The 21,577-nt window shown below is 37.4% G+C and overlaps 1 protein-coding gene across 3 annotated transcripts; it reads left to right on the top strand.

Moving 5' to 3' along the window:
- The first annotated feature begins 11,060 nt into the window (after nucleotides 1-11,060).
- On the top strand, nucleotides 11,061-19,032 carry LOC107076772 (apoptosis facilitator Bcl-2-like protein 14). 3 transcript variants are annotated; one of them, XM_069190303.1, is made up of 7 exons: nucleotides 11,061-11,335; nucleotides 12,158-12,293; nucleotides 13,691-14,370; nucleotides 14,794-14,934; nucleotides 15,968-16,032; nucleotides 17,456-17,722; nucleotides 18,806-19,032. In XM_069190303.1, the coding sequence occupies exons 3-7, from the start codon at nucleotides 13,701-13,703 to the stop codon at nucleotides 18,842-18,844; spliced, it is 1,182 nt and encodes a 393-aa protein (XP_069046404.1). In that variant the 5' UTR covers nucleotides 11,061-11,335; nucleotides 12,158-12,293; nucleotides 13,691-13,700; the 3' UTR covers nucleotides 18,845-19,032. The 3 variants fall into 3 exon arrangements, with proteins under 3 accessions (XP_069046404.1, XP_015197568.1, XP_069046403.1); XM_015342082.2 differs by lacking the exon at nucleotides 12,158-12,293 and having other exon boundaries at nucleotides 11,062-11,335; XM_069190302.1 differs by lacking the exons at nucleotides 11,061-11,335; nucleotides 12,158-12,293 and adding an exon at nucleotides 12,778-13,273.
- Nucleotides 19,033-21,577: the final 2,545 nt, after the last annotated feature.

The following is a 21,577-nucleotide window of genomic DNA, read 5'->3' as shown; positions in this document are numbered from 1 at the left end:
TCTGGCAAAAAAAAACATTTCCCAGGTCATTGTGTTGGTTACTGGAGGTTGCGTGGTGTGAGATTTCAGCTGGGCAGCGACTGGAAAGAGGAGATCCATTTCTCAAGGCTAGAAGGGACAGTGAAAACATAATGAATGCTACTTTGACTGTAAAGCACAGGGGAATGAAAATGTGTTATTGTTATTTATAATGATAATAGTTATAATGCTGTCTGTCTGAAAGGTGCACCAGGTTTACAGCTAAAGAATATGAGAAGAAATGTGAATGCACTGTTGATCTTGCTATTTGTGTCATTTTTTAAGCCAGGGATGGGGAACCTTTTTTCTGCCAAGGGCCATTTGGATATTTTTAACATCATACGCGGGCCATACAAAATTATCAATTTAAAAATTAGCCTGCTATATTTGGTCAAACATTTAATGAACTCACCCCTAATGTGATGGCTGGAACTGCCTCTCTTTGGTGACAGGTTTTCCCTTCACCTCCATGAACTGCTTGTCTTCATCCTGCAGTTCGTAAAACACAGTGTGTTAACACTTTCGCAACGTGTACACTCCCAGCCTGCCTGGCACTGACTGCCCTCTGAGTCACCGCAATACAGGCAGACGGGCCGCGGGCAGCCGGCGAGAAGCATGCGTGTCTGTCCCGTCGTGTACTCGTATGTGTCCTGTCTATCCCATAATGGACGTTCCTTGCTTGTCCCTCAAAATTAACGTTATTATTATGATTCACTTTATATAAATTTATGTTGCTATGAAAAAAGCTCCTAGATTTATTGTATTTCAAGTCCCGCCTGCGTAGGGCTGGGCCATATGGCCAAAAACATTATCACGATAAAAAATTTCATATCAGTTGATATCGATAATTATCACGATAAATGTCAAATCATTATTTCTTTCAAGTTTAAAGGCAGATTTTTTTTCTCCTTAGTGAAAGTTAAAGAAACCAGACAGTTAGTGAATTAAACAACTCTTCATTTTAAGAACACATCACTTGCCAAACAGCAGAAACATTAAACATATCTGTTAGCTGCCCGGTCTGCAACACGCACGCGCACGCGTAATGCATGAACATTTATCGAACTTTTGTTAAAATTATATCGAGGAAAATTATATCGCGATAATTATCGTTATCGAATTATTGCCAGGCTCTACGCCTGCGGTTGCCTTGGCAGGGCCAGACCAAATGATTTCGAGGGCCGTCAGAAGTAGAACTACAGGAGAAAGTGTTCAAATGGCAGAGGAGTCTGGAAAAGGGTGGACTGAAAATGAATGCAGAAAAATCTGAAATAATGGTAATGGAGAGAAGAGGAGATACTATGACCAATGTTGAGGAGACAAATGGAGGAAAACTGAAACAAGTTGATGGCTTTAAATACCTTGGATCAAAACTGGTAAAGGGAGAAGAAACACTGTAGGCAGTAAAACAAAGAGTGAAAGCTGGATGGAGCAAGTGGAGAGAAATAACTTGAATAATCTGTGACTGGAAAATTCCTAGAAAGTTTGAAGTGCAAAATGTACAAGACTGTGATTAGACCTGTACTACTATATGGAGCTGAATGCTTGGCAGTTGGAAAGAGGGAAGAGAACTTGATGAGAAGAACTGAAATGAGGATGTTGAGATGGATTCTGCAGATTTCAATTAAGGATAAGATCAGAAATGACGAAATCCGTAGACGATGTAGGGTGGTGGATGTGGTTGAGAAGATGCGAGAGGTGAGGTTACGGTGGTATGGACATATCATGAGGAGGGACGTTGAGGAAGTAACAAAAAAGGTGATGGAATTTGAGGTGGAAGGTAACAAAGGAAGAGGCAGGCCTAGAAAGAGATGGATAGATTGTGTGAGAAAAGATATGGAGGTATGTGAAGTGAGTGAGGAAGATGTGCTCGACAGAGACAAGTGGAGAAGAACAACCAAAGCAGCTGACCCCAGGACAGTGTGGGACTAAGGCTGTGAAAAAGAAGAAGAAGATATGGCCCGTGGGCCGGATGTTCCTCACCCCTGCTTTAAGCCCATAAAAGATACCCATGTAACAGTTCAAAAGCCTCCCAGAACTAATACACAAATATATATCCATATGTGCTTTGGGCCTTAAACCTACAGTTAGACATTGAGGTAACAGGAAAAAATATATAAGCATAGACTGTTTATTTCGTCCCCTTCTTGACTGCAATTTGCAATGCTATTGCTTTCATCTGGTAGCAGTCATCAGAGCACTGCAGTGTTCGTGTCAGGGTCAGTCAGTATTTTAAACCTGCCTGTGGAACATTTCTAGGACAGTAACTAACTCTAAGAAGTCCAATCTGGGTAATTTTTAGAATTAAATTGGTGATTTTTACAGTACCTCAGTATTTGTCTCTAGTGTACTCAAAAATGACAATTTTCTTAACACAGACTATTTGTTTTTTGATGTCTTGCAAAATGTTGCAGTACACGAGAAATGCACCTTATTGCACCAGTACTAAGTGGAATACTTTCTCTCGGCTGTTATTTAAGATTTGTATTAATTATGCTAAAATTAATGAATTCATTATTATGAATCTATGGAGGGATTGGACAGAAATGAAATGCTATGTGGTATAGTATGTATGACTGTACAGTATGTGAGCTTTTCTCTGGATACACAAAGGGCTCTCTGCTTTAGTTGCTTCTTCCTTTGTTTGGTCTGCCCTCTTGTGGTCTTGTGGAATGGTACTGATATTTAATTATTTGCTTTTTGAAGAGCAAAAATGAGAACAAATATAAAGTTATTTAATTATCAAGACTCACATTCCAATGTTTTTTGTGCATTTTAGTAAGTGAAATATGTTGGAGGATATATCATATTTTAATGTTGTGATTATTGTTGTGTTGTGGTCAGGGAGGGCATCAACCTCAGATAGTGTTTGTTTGTTGCCAATTTCTACCAAAATGACAAATAATGAAAGAGATGGGAGAGAGATAATATGTCTGCTTGAAACTACAGAAACAGCTACAGCTAATTTGTCTAGATTGGCAAATTTTCTGTCCCAGACATACTGTATGCTCAAACGTTTCCTAGCATAGCTAGAACTGGACAGAGTCATGTAAGGTCCCAGTATTACTTTAGTGATAAGTCACTTTTTCATTGGTGAATACATTCCATATTAAAACTTGCCCCTTGATACTGCAGTAAAAGACTCAGAAAAAGGACAGTGCCAGCTTGTGCCTGGCTGCATTAAGGCTAAATTGTGACAGTATTGTCTCAGCAGGAGAGTGAGAAAGCCAGCACACAGGGGTGTTGACCTGTTCCTCATTCAGACAAGCTGTTTGGAGATTAACTCCCAAATCCCCAAACAGATTATATGGCGCGGAATACAGTTCCTTTTATCTAACTATGGAGACGGCTCTGTTTAAATACATACAGTATATTAGACATAATACCAGCAGTAGATGCAATACAAAGCCCCACCATATTAAAACAATCAATTTTGATTTAAAATATGGTCAATATGGAGTGTCACTGGTGCAGTGGTTAGCACTGCTGCCTCATAGTGCTGGGGCTCTGAGTGCAATTCCCAGGATGCTATCTGCATGCAGTTTATCTATTCTCCCTGTGCTTCTGGGAAAACTGGCCCTGATGAGAATGTGTGCATGTCTGTGTCTGTGTGCGCCCTGCAATGTACTAGCGTCTCATCCAGGGCGTATCCTGCCATATGCCATTTGCTTGTTGGGAAAGGCTCTATCTCCCCCAGGACCCTGTATTGGATAAAGAGATTAAAAAATAAATGGATTAACTAAATGCTTTATTAGAAAAAAAGAAGCACACACTGTATACTGTAGTGAGACTAGCATCATATGTCACCATTGTACATCCTGAAAGGACTGATGTAGAGACATAGGCAGATAACTGATATTTATACAGCTAGTGAAGACTGCTGTGGGAGATTGACAATTCCACTGTGTTTGAGGATACTCATTTTAATCAGGCATTACTCCACCATACATCAACTGCTAAAGCATTACCATCTAATAATTAATAATAATTGCTTACACTTATATAGCACTTTTCGGGACACTCCACTCAAAGTGCTTTACAGGTAATGGGGACTCCCCTCCACCACCACCAATGTGCAGCATCCACCTGGATGATGCGACGGCAGCCATAGTGCACCAGAACACTCACCAAACATCAGCTATCAGTGGGGAGGAGAGCAGAATAATGAAGCCAATTCATAGATGGGGATTATTAGGAGGCCACGATTGGTAAGGACCAATGGGAAATTTGGCCAGGACGCCGGGGTTACACCCCTACTCTTTTCGAGAAACGCCTTGGGACCACCCTGCAACTTACAATTGGCAATCCACTAAAGCTAAGCGGGTGTGAGCCTGGTCAGTACCTGGATGGGAGACCTCCTGGGGAAAACTAAGGCTGCTGCTGGAAGAGGTGTTAGTGAAGCCAGCAGGGGGCGCTCACCCTACAGTCCATGTGGGTCCTAATGCCCCACTATAGTGATGGGGACACTATACTGTAAACAAGCGCCGTCTTTCGGATGAGACGTAAAACCGAGGTCCCGACTCTCTGTGGTCATTAAAAATCCCAGGGTGTTTCTCGAAAAGAGTAGGGGTGTAACCTCAGCGTCCTGGCCAAATTTCCCATTGATTCCCATTTTGGCGGAGTGATGCGCCGGTTGGAATATTTCTCGGTCGCATTTAATGGCAACGTCAGCTCAAAGATTTGGTTCAAACCACCAAATGGAGACGGGCGTGCCGACAAGCGGACCCTGCTGATGCGGGATTAACGCAAGGATGAGAGAGAGAGCACATTAACCGCAGGGTGAGCGCCCCCTGCTGCCCCCACTAAAACCTCTACCAGCAGCAACCTTCGTTTTTCCCAGGAGGTCTCACATCCAGACCTCTAGGATAATAAGAACCAATTAAGTTATCAGATATTAAATTGCTTTCAATATATAATGTTTTCTTTAATCACAGCCTCTTAATTTCCTCTGTTACACCTATTTTCAAATTTTTTATCAAATGTAGTAGAAAAATCATTTACAATGATTGTTATGAAAACAGTTTGAATATTAGGGAATTTATAGATTAAAAATTAGTTTATATTTTGAAAACACAAAGTTTAGAATGATTCTTAATTTTTAATTAATTGTGTAATATTTAGCTAAAAATCACAGAAAATATTTCTCGTTTAAACAATTGTGTTTCTTAAATTGCAAAGTGCCCTGGTCAAAATGTCAAAATGCACTCTGTTAACTTGTGATCCAGGGTTAAAGAGGCAAGCACCAAACTGCGGTGACTTCTTGTATCCTCACAGTTCAAATTATTGCCTTTGGTTTTACTTTAGTTAATTTCATTGATTCCAAAGGCTAATGTCCACCTCTGATAACTTCTAAAGATTGCATTTTTAGAGCCCTTTAACATTTTGACAAATCAGCTTGCATGTGTCTCATAAATAGCTCTTTTATAACCTCAATCATTTTTATTGTGCTTATAATTATGGATTGGATATAATTCCAAAGCATGGCCACAACAGATTGCACATATCCACTGCAACTTACTACAGTATATGCATTAAGAGAGTGCACATAATTGAAACATTTCTTGACTATGATCACAGAATAGAGCTGTATGTTTTTTATATTACTTTAAATGTAGCATACGTCTCACAACAATTATCATTAGACTAATTGCATTATTTGTGAAAATGTCACACGACACACAACCCTAATTTTCATAGCTCCCAGCATGACCTAAACTGGAACAATGTTTTGTTTCTCAATGCAACCAGCTGCTTAATGTGGCCTTTATCACAAAGAACTCTTAGTAAAATTCACAGACGGGTTCCTTACAGTACCAAGCATATAAAAACACCAGCATGTGAAATTGAAAGTTGTTTTAGAAACATGCATCTGTGCATCTGACAGGACTAGGAACTATGACTGAGCATTAGTCAGCTTCACAGTGCTTTAGTCAGGCCCACAACCAGAAATGGATTAGCTGATGAGACCATTGAGGTAGTTATTCCTTCAAGTCCTGTCTACAGACACAGGAACAAGCTGAGGCTAATGTAGTGCTAAAATTCTTTAGTTTGACATGCTGACACAACTCCTCGTTCAAATACAAAATTATGTCAAAGAAAGACCAAGAACTGCTCAGGGAAGAAGTACTGGGAGATATGACAGTCACTGTGTCCTTTTCAGCACAGGGATGTCATGGCAACTGTGTGTCCCAACATACACAATTCAACAGCCCATGAGCTGGGTCTTCAAAATATGAGGCTGAAGAGACATACTGTACAGTAATTCCTGGAATCAGCTTCACAGGTAGTCGTTCATTTTTCTCCCATTAAATGCAACTGATAAAGGCCAAGCATGAAAATGGAGGCACCCTGCTAAAACATGTAATGAAACATTTGTCCAGGAGCACAGGAGAGCAGGTTAGTAGCGTAACCTTGCAGAGAGGAGTGTCAAGAAACATTATGACTGCTTATTATGGTAACACCCAGAACCCTTGCAGTGCAATGTCAATCAATTCCTTTTGTGTTTGTAGTTAGTTGTTGCTATGGCCAGTCTCTGGTTCTCCTAACTTGGATAGCAACACTGTTTATGTGCAGAATAACCAACAGAAGAAACAACATACTGTACCATTAATGCTACATTAGACAGGTGTCCCATTCAGGGTTGAAGTTTTCCCTTGGTATTTTATATGCTTAAGAACGCCCACTAGGGGACACTGCTGACAATACATATACTATAGAGAGGAGAGGAAGGAAGTGTAAGGGAGAAGAAAGCAACCACCATGTTTTCAGTAAAGGTTATGTTCTCCTTCTTATGTTAGTCCTTCTTCGTTATTTCTACACTGCTAACTACACAATAAGGGTTGGGCCTACCTTGTGCCCCTTGCTTGGTAGGAAAGTCTCAGGCTTACATGACCCTGTAATGGAAGAAGAGGATAGAAATTGGATGGAAGGGTGTCATATACAGTACCATTAACGCTTATAGTTATTAAACCAGTATGTTAAGCAAGCAGTAATAAATATCTAACAATGTATATTTATACTTTTATTTACACCTGCTGCTGCTGCTGTTGTACCCTTGAGCAAGGTTCTTCACTTAGATGACTTCAGTAAAATGCCCAGCTGGATAAATGGGTACAAATGTATCACTTTAAATAAATGTGTCAGCCAAATAAAATATTAAGTTACAAACACACACACAGCAAATCCAACTGCCAGCAATCAGTGATGAGGAGAGGTTACAGCAAGAGAGATTTAAATACATTTACCCTTTCCTAGTTTGCTTAAGCTGCAAGAAGAAACCTTTAGGGTGCCTGAGCCTCTCTCTCCAGCTGCAAAGTACTCACTGATGCAAGTGCTTTCAATATTCTGAACTAGTGACAATGTGTTTGAAAACTGGTAGAAGTAATTGTTTACTATTATTTATTTTCTATTCAATAAGACAAATGCAAAATCAAATCCAACATACGTCATCATTGATTGTTAAAGTACCTTTGCTGCACTGGCCAGGGCATTCACCAGACGTAAACCTTATTGGTCTCTGATGGGACAAGATGAGCAACGCACAAATCTACAGTATGATGGGCAAAAGGTGATGTGACCTGGAGCAGTTCCAGAGCTGAGGGGATCATCATAACTTTGTTTCCTAGAAATCATTTACATCTGCATTTAGAAGTTTTTCTGTCTTCACCAACTGTAAATATGCTGATAGGAATCATGGAAGAGTCCCTGTTTGGTAGGTCATTTTGCAAAGGCTAAAACAACAACTTGCTCAGTTGGGAAGCAGTGTCAGACTGAAGTACTAATTCTAGCACACAGTACTCTAAAAGATCTTACTTACCCAGTAACAGCTGCAGTTAGTTTGCCTTAATAACTTATTATAGTATTTCCCATTATTAGTCAGCACACACAATAAGACATGACAGAAATAATGGAAAACTGCTCACTAATGCAATTAAAACAGGAGTTGGACCTCTTATCTAAATTCGTTTTTTGCACAATAAAAGATTGTGGTAAAGATAGCCAACCAAATTAATTATGGTCAATCACAATCTGTGACATCTGTGACTGTTTATAATTAGTAATTGTGGCTAAATATTGGTTTTCACTAATGTGTAGGTGTGCTATTACAGAAGTAAATCTATTATTTATATTGCTTTGATTAAAAGTAAATTATTCAATAATGTTGATTCAATTCAAAATGATCCTCTTTCTGAAATATATAAAACAAGAAGTAGCTGAAATGAGAAACCAGGTAATGAGAAGTGACATTTATATAAACTGGTTTTATTATCCTACTCTGCTAATTGCTTGCTGTAATCTTTACATTTAGAAACCCAAAGCAGAAAACAAGTAGTATAGCTGAAATATCCGGTCTTCTTTGGTCTTGTCCCCTGTATAACACAATAAATAAATGTATTTAAATTAATTATTGAAAAATATCCCCTGTGCCAGGGTTCGAGAATATGGGCTCACAGCAACAGTCAGCACATCGAATGGCTGTCCTGGTTTCACTCTGTCACTCACACAGTGCTCTTAAGCTGTCAACACACTCCTATGCTGGTCATTATATAAGCAAAACCTCACTGCAGCGGAAGGACAACAGGAATGATAGCTGGAAAGCAGGGAGTAATAAGGTTTTATGAGACAAAATTGATATAAATATTAAAGACCTATAGGAGTATGTGTCTGAACCTTAATATTACAGACCCATGTCTGAAATACCACAATTGTCTCTCTTGTTTCAGTTACAATTCTGAGTAAGACACGAATAAGGAATTTTGTTATAAAATGCACGGCATTAAATGCTGAAATGTGATTATTATTCAAGCGAGCAGTTTTCTAAATATTCATTTGAAAAACAAATTAGGCAGCTATACCGGAAGCTGATGCAATATACAGTATTCTAGTAATTCTAATAGTATTGCTATTCCTTTGGTCTTACTAATATCCTAGTAATCCCTCAGGTAAATAGAGAAATGCCCACATTTACATGGTCTAAGGTTTTGTTTAAAGTCTGGAAAATAGTGCTTTTTTTACTCATGTTTATCCGGAAATCCTTCTGAAGACATTGCTCCCTGACTGAAGGAAGAAAGTCCAAGTTCAAACCAGGACTTGCACATTGGAAACTTCTGCATTGCTTCCACTGTCACTACTTGTTATGAATAATCATTTCCATGCATGAGTCTTGCGTAACATACTGTGAGTCGAACACCTCTGTGAGTCTAAAGATTACTGAATTCCAGCAAATTGAAAATATTGTAACTTGACGTTCCAGTAAACCAAGACAGCTATTATGACTGCAGAACTTGCTTAAAAGCCTGTATAACAGCTGTTTTTTTATTTGAGTTGTACATTAGTACTATTCTAGCAGTAGTAAATATATAGGCATATTACTACACACTTGCAATTTTTGTAATGTGAGATTCTCTACGTAGAACTGAGATGGTAACCTTCACTGATTTAACACAATCAAATTTAAAATTCCCATTAACTTTAAGAACATTGTTTGATTATTTCCCTTTGTATATATCATAAATATATCTTATTATCTAATATTATTGCAAGGCTTCTCTTTTTAAAAGCATTTCACTTTTAAAAAGATTCACTTCAGGTTATTAAAAGGTACAGCCCCTTAAGAAATGCATGTAATATTGCAAGCTGAAATACATATTCATCGGTCAACAGTGGGACATTTTTGGGGGGATTGGGATTTGCTTTTTGAGGCAACAGGACACGCTGATAGAGAGGCAATCTCTAAAACTTCTACAGTCTTGGATTGTATTAAGATGCACAGTTGAGGAGCTTCCTTATTGACAATAAGAAAAGGTGCACACCCGGTGCAGGCTGAGCTCTAACATCATAGGTTTGAGCTCTTGGTGTGTTATCAGCCGACTGTGACTAGGATACCCAAAGCAACAGAGCATAATTGAGCTCTGTCAATGGCAGGACAGGATTAGCTGGCTGAACATCCAGCACAGGGCTCTGTTGACTGCGATGTGCTAAATGAAGGATTGAAGGTTCCTTGTTCTCTGCTGTGTGCAGCCACAGGGTTTATTAGCCATGAAAAACATGCAACCCGTGATAACAAGTTACTGTAGGTGGGACAGAAGGATGATTATACCTATGATTGCCATGATACAATACCTATATGGTATATGATATTCCCTTTTTCAATTCCTCTGACCTATTCTTGCACTTTGTTCCTTTTGTTCTTCTTAGCTTCCAGTCTCACTCAAGTTCCTGCTCTCTTCCTCATTCCTCCACAGACCTGAAACTCTAAGAAGGCTGCACTGCTAAAATATAGTTTTTCTTCTTTCTTATCAGCATGAAATTACTATAAATTATAGATGATCTCTGATTTTGCCAATCCTGTTGACTGGAGTACAATTGAAAAATCCTGAATTGTGGGTTGTTGTTTTTTTTACTTTTTATTTTCTATATTTAAGACTACAATAAAACCATGTATATTTCTTAGGTTTATTTCTTAGGTATATTTCTTAGGTAAGTGCAATCCTGATATATAATTATAGTGCTGGACACCACCGCATGAAGCTACATGGAGCAGTGTTGCATTTTGTCAGTGGTTAGTACCAGTGGTCTGAAGGAGTTTGGGAATGTAATTTAAAAATGGAACACCACTGACTATATTAATCTTTGTGGCCAAAAATGGGACATCAATTTCCATGTTACAAATAAAGAAACTTAATGTAATTTGAGAAAAATAAGTATTCACAGTTTTTACACTAGTAACTTTGTCACATACAGTATAATAGGATGTGGGAGCAAGAAAATCTTCTGCACATTATAATGTTAATGCTATGCAGAGGATTTACGTTAATATTTTTTTTTATTCACATTGAGTTGTATTAAAAGTAGCTAGGGTCTTATCATTATTTTGTACGTAATTATTCAATTTAAGAAATTAATTTTATTTTATTTTATTGCCTATATGTCTACAGAAATTACAAATTTGCATATCCAGGTCATACTTATTTAGGGAAGTTCAAACTCTTATTTCCTTATTGGAAAATACATCGGTTTAAGTGAACTGACAAACACCGCAAAAGTCCCCGTGACGCTTTTTACCTTAAATGTATACCTCCGTACGTGCGCAACACCTGGTGACGTCGTAGTTTCTATGGTTCTCCTTGTGATTGGCCTGCCTTTGTGCGTCCTGCCTCCTCTTGTTGTTTTTCCTACAGGTATGTCTTTCTGAAGCGCATAAACAACACGTTGATCATTACTGGAGCTGAGATAGTCTAGATTGAGAGAAGATCCCAAACCGACACCATTGGCAAAAACAACGAAAATCCAAGGGTTTTCACTAATAAAAGCACAGGTAAGCTTGGTGTTTGTACATATGACTTAATAAGGGAATTTGGTGTCTCTTCCAGCGTTTTAATTATTTTATCTCAGGTTTGGTACTTTTAGATGGTAATACGGATTTTTTCTTTTCATCTATAATGTGTCTGGAATCCTATTGAAGCTTTTTGATGTGTTAGTAATTCGCTTTATATTTACTTAAAATAACTCAAAAACAAGTAGTAATTACATGATATATTACCACTACTTGTATTTGTTGTGGGGGAAGTGTTATACTTCTATATATGAAAATATATTGCGATTAGTTACATAGAAATGCAAATATTTTTTTCTTTCTTATATACAGTTGATCAGTGAATTCAGTCAAAGACCGTTTGGCTGGGTCTGTGTTTGCTGATGTTATTTTTTGTATATTTGTATGAATGTTGAAATAAAAGCTTGCTGGTATTTGAAGTGTAGCTGTGCAGTGCTGTGCTGCACTAATATCATCCATGCAATTTATGTGGGTCTAGTGAGTCTGATAATTAACAAGTTCCACTAATTTTTAACTAAATGAATGTAGTTTATATTATCTGTATTCAGAAGTTATGTTAGAGCAAATATGTCCAAGTTTCATATACAGTACAGTATAATGCTTTCAAACTCAGTGAACGCTTCTTGGCCGTTAAGACATAAGTAAGCTTTCGGTCTCAGAATTAAAAGGAACTAAGCGGTAAAAGGGTGGAACATCCTGTTGCTTATGTCGGAAGACGTTCTTATACATACAGTACTGTACAGTATGTTAATACGGAAGAGTTTGTGTGCTTGCAAGTTTCACATTTTTAATTACCCTCTGTAGTCCATGACTCCCTTAAGAATACATTTTTCCAAGAAAAACTCGAAAGGATTCGAAGGCTCTCAGGGCGTATTTTCTAAATAACAGTACCACATCATGTCAAGTTTTTACCTGAAAGTTGGAAGCGATCCCGAAATCTGTAAGTAGCAACAGAGCTGCCGTTTCCTGTTTTGCCTGCAGATATGCGAATACATATTTGTGACAATGACTTATAATTTGTCAAGACCTGCAAAATTATTTGACTTGCTTCTTCTAAAAACTGAAATACAGACGTTGAGCTCTGATTGCAATTTAAAACGTTCCCCTGTGTTTGGGGTTAATGACTTTAAGCTGAAGGTCTCCTTAAAATTGTGTTCTCCATTCTGTTTCTATCCAGTCGCGGTTAGTGTAGTTTACTTTGCAGTTTGTTTCGACGTGGACAGGTGAAACTTTTCTTTTACCCTAGATACACTGTTAGATCCTCAAGAGTTAACCTATAATTACGTGCAACATGGGGGTTTCAGTGGAGATTTAAGATAAAGAATCTGCTAGGGACAGTTGTAAAAAACAGGCAAAACAAAATGTCGCCGTTGCTGAAGGTATTTTAGTAAAGATTTCTTCATCTGTTTTATGACTATTAATTATATTCTGGTGGGTTTTTTTTTGTTCCTCAGTCCATTGTATTTATGAACCTCGTGTAATGTGCTGTGTTATTTTGCACTAATAGTCTGGAAATACAATGTTTAAAAGAGACATGAATCGCTTAATTCAAATAAAACATGCCAATAGACAATAAACACACCTAATCACCATCACCACCAAACTACAGTAGTTACTGTACATGAACTGAACTCTCTGCATAAAAAAGTCTCTGCATTCATCTCAAGTATCCCTCTTCCGCCCCATCTTTATCTTGCAGCTACCCCTTAAATGGGATTTGAGTCTCCTTGTCCTGTGGCCAGGAGGCTACCCATTAACCAAGCAGGTTAAACCTACCTTTTCTCTCCAAGTATTCCAAGCATTAAAAAAATCCATGGATGCTACTGTCCCTAGTCAGTTGTTTAATAGTGTTGATTCTACCATTAAAGGTGATACAAAGAAACTAAAAAGGCATCTAGAAACCAGTCTTTCAGGAGCCTGGTAAGTTGGTGACAGTGTATAAAACTGATTGTTATAACCAACGCAAATATGAGCAGGAATGCAACCTTTACGTATTCCAACCTAGCTTTGCAATCAGGACTCTGGAGCTCTGAGAAAACTAATGATCATGCCACCTTTTTCTCATTGTGTGAAACATGGTTCTTTTGCACACAAAGATGATTTTGCTTAACTCTAGAAAATCAAAGAAATAAATTATCTTCGGAGGCGAAGGGCGGAGGTGTATACATAATAGAAATATTGATTTTAATATAATAGCAATGTTAGTTGAAGAACTTACAATTTGGCTACAATTTCTTTACTTATATAATCTTTTAATGGGAAAAAACTGCACCATATTTGGTGCCATCTGTTTCCTATTGTTGTGGGTTCATACTGTATCTCATGCTTTTCTTGTAGGGGCACCAGAATGCAGCACACTATGACCAGAGCAACGATGAACGGCCATTCTGTGAACCCCCAGGTGCTCTCGCTGGGTCAAAAAGATGCACAGAGAGTTCTGGAGGTGTATGTGAGGCGTAGCTTGAGTCTGAATGAGGGAACTCTGGACAAGCACAAGAACAGAGTTCGCCGGTGGGAAACGACAATGGGGGGAAATGGTAGAGTACGAAGAGCATCTAGTGATACTTCAGTGGATTTGGGACCTCCGGATAAGCAGGACCCAAAGATGGCATCTGAGCCAGCACAGTCTGAGAGTCCTGCAGCCCCGCAAGGGAGCTCAACAGAGCTGATAAAGAAGCACAAGAAGGCCGCCAAGAAGGGGAAGAAAACCTCCTTCCTAAAGAGTGTTATTAGTTTATTCTCAAGGAAGGGAAATGAAGAGAAAGAGGAAAAGGAGGCAAATTCAGAGGAAAGGTTGGATGCCAGCATGCCACCGGAGAGCCCCTCTTTTCCAGTTACTTGTCTGCCCATTTCCCGATCCCGCAGCGGCCAGACCTCTGCTTCGCAACGCAGCAGGAGAAAGAGCACCCTGAAGAAGACATTTTCCTTCCGGAGTCGTGTAGCTGATGAAGGGATTCCCAAAACCCCTAAGAAACCATCTTTCCTCGCTCTCCGTACAACAGTGCACAAACCAGAAGGTCTGTACTGTATGTGCATGACATTTTATGATCTCTTTCTGTGATCTTGGTCATTCTAATGAATTCACTTCTAAGGGGGTAAAAAGTCCTTGAACTTGTCTTAGAGCATAGATTTTTCACTCTGTACATCTAACACAAGTTTCCCATTGTGTTGTTTCTTTTGTCACTGAAACATCAGTGTGCTTTATTTTAAATGTGGTACAGCTAATATCCGCAAAAAGTAGGTTTCTTTTTTCTAGTTAAAAAAGAAGAGAAATTCTGAATGATTCAAAAGTTATTCCATTTTTGTCTCTTTTTTTTCTGAAGGGCTGTATCATCTTTTTTTTTTACACAAATATCTAATTTGGAGTGCTTGCATATAAAGTCATGAGATGAACTCTTAATTATTGTCCTGATTGTATGTTTGTTTGTTTTTATTTCTAGCTGTTTCATATGCAGGACCCAGACAGTTGTACTATGAAAAGCTGTCTGAAGAAATGGTTCGGATAGTGAAGGAGGTGAAGGACATCCCTGATGAACCAATAACTAGCACTACCAAGAAAAGCAGTAAGGTAGCAGATAAAGGCAAGTACATTACTGTTTTCCTCTGTTTTTATATTGTATAATCCTTGCCTTAGATTTGAAAATCAATCACTTGTTGTAAGTGGAATGAATTTGTAATACTTTTTGTTGAACATCTTCGCTTACAGTAGGAACCCTAGTCCATTAAGACAACAGTCATCTTCCAACTAAAGCTTTCTGTTATATACTGTGTATATATCTATGATCTGACTTGGATATAGTCATTTTTTGTATGTACTGACAATCTTTTTAATCTCCTAATAATAAACAATTCCTTTATTTGATTTTGATCCAACAGATATACAGTACAGTTTTAGACTTCTCCAGTTCACTAGACCTTGTGTTACTGTGTACAAAAGTCAGTAAAGTAGAAACAAATGTGGGCATATAACTATTCAAATCAGTATCATTGTGTTTGCATATAAGCCAAGCTTTGTGTTGATTAAGACCTGCAGACTTAATCTAACATCCTTTCCAGGAAGAGGTTAGAAAATGGAGGAATGGATAAAAAGACTGGAATTGAAAGGCATATCTTTCACAAGTAATTTCTATACGAACTGCAAACAAATTTCATAAATTTAAGTTTGTTAAATTTATACATTTAAATTTTAAATGTATAAGAGTATGTTTTATAGTGTCTGCAAGACCTTTAAAAATACACAACGTTTCGGCTGTGGAGCCTTCTTCGGGTGTGTGAAGAAGGTTCCTCACACCCAAAGAAAGCTCTACAGCTGAAATGTTGTGTTTTCTTTCTTTTCTTTTTAGCATGGAATAAACCTCTTACTTGTTCCTTTGCAGCCTATGCATGCTGACACAGCTTCCTAAGTGAACTACTTTAAAAATACACTTCTAGTCTATTTTATTCCAGGAGAAAGACTGTGTATTCTGAGGGGAGATCAAAAGTAAATATGTCAATAATAAAACAAGAATATAAATAAAATCTAGTAAAAGTGTCATATTTTGTAAATCCAACAAGACCACTGCTGCTAGGAAACGTAGTGCTTTGCATTCATTTTATTTTCATTTGTACTTCCAGATGAAGAACTCATTAAAAAGATTGTCAGTATTCTTCAGTCGGAAGGAGATCTTATCGATGAGAAGGTGCGTAGTTTTCATTGATTTCAGAAGAGCAAGAGCTAAAAAGTAAAAAAAAAAGAAATGTGACAGAGGTAATGGGGTTTACACGTCTCCAGCTGATTTTGATAGACCTGCCAAAGCTGTTCGGCAAGTTTTACAATGTGGTATTTGCAAATGTACAAGAGCTCTTATCTGTAGTGCAGAAACAAAGGAAAATATTGAACATTGTAGTAACTATTGAGATGAGGTATTTGTTATGTGTGAGTTTGTACCAAAATGACTGGAATACTAAAAGCTCTGGTTAAAAGAACAGGTGACCAGCAATTTGAAAACATTTACAGTTGAGAACAGAATGGTTGAAAGAGAGCAAAGAACACAAACAACTTACCTTCACTCCCACAGTATGTAATACTTTTAATATGGGGATAGCACAAAAAATGGAATGCACAGTTCAAGAAGCAGATAAATATAATTTCCAGGGAGAGCCCAAAATCCACACCATTTTGAGGTTTTGTTAAAAAATAAAAAACAGAAATCAGTTTGGACAGGTAAAAAAATATCTAAACATGGAAATCCGACAACACACTATAATTCACAATCTTGAAAGTGAAGAAAACAAGTTTTTGATAAGTATTTTTAAAACAATGAAAATGTAGTCCTTAGTGCTTTTCCAACTCTCCTGAAATAATTCAGAGTGTAAGGACATACAAAACAGCAGGATTTAAAGGTCTTTCATTTTAATGTAGCCAGTAGCAAACAAAAATATAAGTATTGTTATTTAAATTTATATAATTCAATATACAGCATATACTTTAAATGCTACACTAAATACCTCTCCTTCAACCCTGTTCTCTTAAACAATGTAATTATTTGAAATAATATTCCTTTCGGCAGAAACATTTTCGCTCCGGAAGAAACCCTTCCTATATTACTCCAGAACCAAGTATTTAAAGAAACAATTCCCCAGTTCTTTTAAACGGTCAGTATTAGAACAACAGAAAACCAAAGACCCTAAAGATTTCTAAAGTGTTGAGGTGAACAGGAACCAGTGATTAACTGGTAACACTTGAATAAATGAAATGGGCATCTAACACCTGATGTTGAAGACATTGATGCATAAACAGACCTAAACACTACATAGCAAAACAATTTGGGTGTAAAGATGTAACTGCATTTAAACTTCATGCTGTAAAATTTAAATTAAATTATATACACACAAATAAAAACTTAAAAGTATAAAGTTAGGTATGCTTTTTTGCTGATGCTAGTTGTAAAACCTCTCCAAACTGTATGTTGAGATATGATTGCTACCTTTTTAAGATTTGATAACTTTTGCTTGTGTATTGTAACGGCTCTGCTTTGTGCACTAATACAACAATGTCCCCATTTATATCATTAGAAAACAAATTACTTTTTGTGCAATGCCGGTAACTGTTGTTTTTTGTAGCTCAAGGAGAATGTGACGATGAGCAACTTCTTCCAGAGAATGAACTACAGCTCCTTCCGGGAGCTTGCTGACCAGTATGTGGAGACGGAGACTCCCAGCCGGCGGCCCCAGGGCAATCCCCCGCTGGAGCTGGTGAAATTTGCTTTCGCTTTGGACTTTACTGCAAAGGTAGCTGGGATCTGCAACCACACAGTGAGCTGTGTCATGGGCTTTGGCAACCAGTACCTACAGGACCGCTTCACCCAGTACCAAAACAGTGGGAATGTGGTAAGGAGGGCAGAAGCCAAATTTCTATACATCGGATTTTCTTTTGTACTTGTTAATCATGCACCTTGTGTCCTGTGTGTCTTGTTTTGATTTCCTGCTGCTTAATGCTATGTTAACTTTCAAAATAGGCTCACATTTTTTTCAAAAGCCATTTCTTTTTCCTTTCTCCTCATAAAGCTACTGAAGTTTAAGAATTTAGTTTAACTGTGTTCTCAGAATAGTTTATAGTTACACCTCAGGATATTAGAATTCGCTTTTGTTCCAGATTGAAAAGGTTTAAAAATCTCAGTGTGTCTAGGAGCATGATAAAGTTTGATGGCCGTGTCCCTTCATATAAACTTTTATGAAAGGCTTTTGGGGAAGTATATTAGTTCTGCAGAATCTCTAATTATTCTTATCATCCATAGCTTTTGGTGAAGTATATTAGTTATGCAGGATCTCAAAATATTCTTATCATCCTTAGCTTGTTTTTGTTTCCATCTTTTTGCACTTTAGTGAACGATGGTTTAAACATGAAGACAAACAAAACGTCACAGAAAATAGGAGAGGATACAAATAATAAAGAAATAACTAGATTGAGACAAAGTAGATAGTAAAAACTGGGTACAGTATATGACAGGTTTTAGTGTTTCTTGTACAGTTTCCTTTAGCCTGTTTCTTGTTTTTCTCTGCAGCTTTTAAAAAAGTGTATGCATCTGTTTTAGTTCAGCAAAATAGAGAACCGCTGAAAGAGTGAGATACTTTTGCAAATAACTTTATCCAAATTAAATTGTTTCTAAAATATGTACCTGACTGGGACCTATACAACAGACATCAAAATTTTTATTGTAACCTATATGCTAACAGTTATTTTCAAATTGAGTTTAATAATTTCAAGGGTCTTTGGGCTTCTTTATTTAAATCCCTTTTTTAGAGAAACAATATAATGGACAGTGGTTTCCAAATAAAATCTTTTTTGTCATTTGTAAAAAGTTATTAATATTAGAACTCTTGTTTGGTAAGCATGTATGCATACCTTTTATTTTTCATTCATATTTTGTGGGAAGCTGTTTGTATTTATTGTTCTTTTTTTTTGCTCTTCAGGACACTGTCATAGCAGAAAATCTTGCCAGTCCCGACTGAGAGAGAGAACATTCAGTTGTGGACTGAAGTTCAGTTGCATGGAATATATTCTCAACACTCTGACATGACTGTTTAATCAACTACATCTGCACTAGTTTTTTCAACCAAAAAAACCTCATGATCATTCACAATGGCTGGCAAGAAAAAAAATAGACCTTCATGTTAATGAACAACGATTTAAAAAATTATCAGTGATCTGTGCTATGTTTACATAGATACTATGTAAATTAACATTACATTGTTTTTAAAGAAATCACCTGCATTTTTTTTTTTGCTGAATTTTAAAAGGCACAGAAGTAACTTGTAACAGTATTGGATTACTTTTAAAAAGTAATGTTGTCTAGCCATGTGAAGGATGCTCTGGTTTGACGTGTGTGTCATCAGGATCCATTACTACTGTATGTACACTTGCCAAACTGTGGAATGACACTTTTCACTTAATTATTTCCCAGAAAATGATGAAAGCTCTTGTAATGTTGATTATATTGGTGCATGGAGTATACATTAGATATTGAAGTTGTTCACTGAAAAAAATGGACACCCTTGGTATTTAACCTCAATTGTTTTAACCTTTTAGTACTCCCATGTATCACAGACCTCCAGAGGCAATTTTCGCAGAGAGAGAGAGAGAGAGAGAGAGAGATCACCTTATTAGCCATATACAATTTCTTGCATTAGGAATTTGTCTTCCCAGCTTGCTCTCCATGAGACACACAGACAGGGAGAGAAGCTTGGGGTCAGAGCGCAGGGTCAGCCATTAATACGGCGCCCCTGGAGCAGTTGGGGTTAAGGGCCTTGCTCAGGGGCCCAACGGAGAGTTGTGCATAGAACAGTAATGGTCGGGTCGGACTTCTAACATTGCTTTGACATGTGCCTGTTGGTAAAGGTTAAACCTTGTTTATTTATATTCTGACCATATATCCCATGTACTCCGTATGCTGGAAATCCAATACCAAAAACCAAGGCACAACATACTGTATACATCACTTATGTAAAAGATCCGAGTTTTCTGTACATTTTTTTTCTAAAAGTACCAAATACCAGGAAATGGTCACAGTTATCTTACTGTTTTGTCAAATGATCAACAAAAAAGTTGTTGTCCTTGAGAACATGCAATAGAATCACAGGATCTTTCATGCTTTTGACTTGTGTTAATGTAATTTCATAGGCTTTAAGTAATGACTTCCAAACTGTGCCAGAAGGAAAGAAATGTGAAAATTAAATGTATTTTTGGAGGAACTGTTTTTAAAGTTTACCCTGCACTATGTGAACTGAACCTCTTTAAAATCTATTTTTTGTACAGGTCTAGCTTGTTGGTGGAATCAATACCTAAACATTAGCTTTTATGGTTTTATTTTTTTAATCTGTTTTTATTTTTCATTTAAGAATAAATGAACTGATCATGTATACATTATGATTTCTAGTTCTTGGACATACAGGTACATGCTTTTTGGATTAAAGTATGTTCAGATATTATGTATAATGTTCTATCATACAAATGACTACCTCCATTGTGTAAAATAAACTATGATTAAGTGATTTTAATTGAACTAGTGTGTTTGTATATCATTTGCTTGGTATAATATAAATGCCAGATACTTCTTAATGTGTTAAAAAGGAAAAAAAATTGGGAAAGCTGAGCCAATATATCTAAACAAATAAAAATAATAACTTTTACACTGTAACTGGCATGTAGCACATGCACCAATATTGGAGCTGCATGACTCCTAAGGTTCAACAAATTTGTTAAGGCATCAAATGCACAGTAAGATTTCAGTTATTCTTTAAAACAAATTATTGGGGGTTTGAAGAATAAAGTTGCATCAGGGTTCCCTACCAAAAGTATGATTTCCATATCATTTACAACACTCTTTTCTTTTAACAATCAATCTACCACTTCTTCAGTCTATCACTCAGACTTGATTTATGTGTGTATTTTTTCACTATCATTTTAAAGTCAGTAATTAAATACAGAGACATTCCAGGAAATACTCCATGAGTGATGCTTTACAGATTCAGATACAGTTGGAAAGATTTGATTTTGCATGACCTCTGCTGCGATGCTTCTCTGAGGTTGTGAGACTTCGGGTACGTTCCCAAAGCTCGCGTGATCACTGGTGAGACGTAAAATAAGTTGTCTGACCTCTGCAATGTCTTCTCAGGGGTCATGTGGGCTGTACTGCATACTAGATTTAGGTGATGTGTGTACTCTAAATTTTTACTAATTCTAAAGTCAATAATAAAATACAAGAAATACTTAAGTGAATCACGCTATACAGAGATTCAGATATAGTTGAAGAGTTTTGATTTTGCATGACCTCTACTGCGATGCATACTAGCGGTAGTGTGAACTCTGCTGCGAAGTGGACTGAAAGTCACAGATCTGATTTTGATTTTGAGAATTAGGAACAGCGTTTTAATTAGATTATCTTCATTTTCTGCTGGGCAGATGTAGACTGAAAATTTTCTGTGGTCTTCCTGGAGCTCAAGAAGCTCGTGCCCATGGCATCCCAGGGCTCACAGAGGTTTAAGATGAGCAGGTCGAGTGTAGAGGAGGCAGCAATCCATTAACCTCAACTCTAGGCTCTTGGGATGGATTCACTTTGTCTTTCTCACAGTGGATGCTTGGGAAACTTGGCACTTCTTCTAGACTGGCTTCAAACTCCAAGGGTAGGTTGACTGATGTGCGCGTCCTAACTTTCACTATCAAGTCAGTAATTAAATACAGAGACA

This window comes from Lepisosteus oculatus, chromosome 5 (genome assembly GCF_040954835.1).
Source record: "Lepisosteus oculatus isolate fLepOcu1 chromosome 5, fLepOcu1.hap2, whole genome shotgun sequence".
Lineage (NCBI taxonomy): Eukaryota > Metazoa > Chordata > Actinopteri > Semionotiformes > Lepisosteidae > Lepisosteus > Lepisosteus oculatus.
Note: the sequence above shows the minus strand (reverse complement) of the source record. Positions and strands in the feature narration are given on the sequence as shown.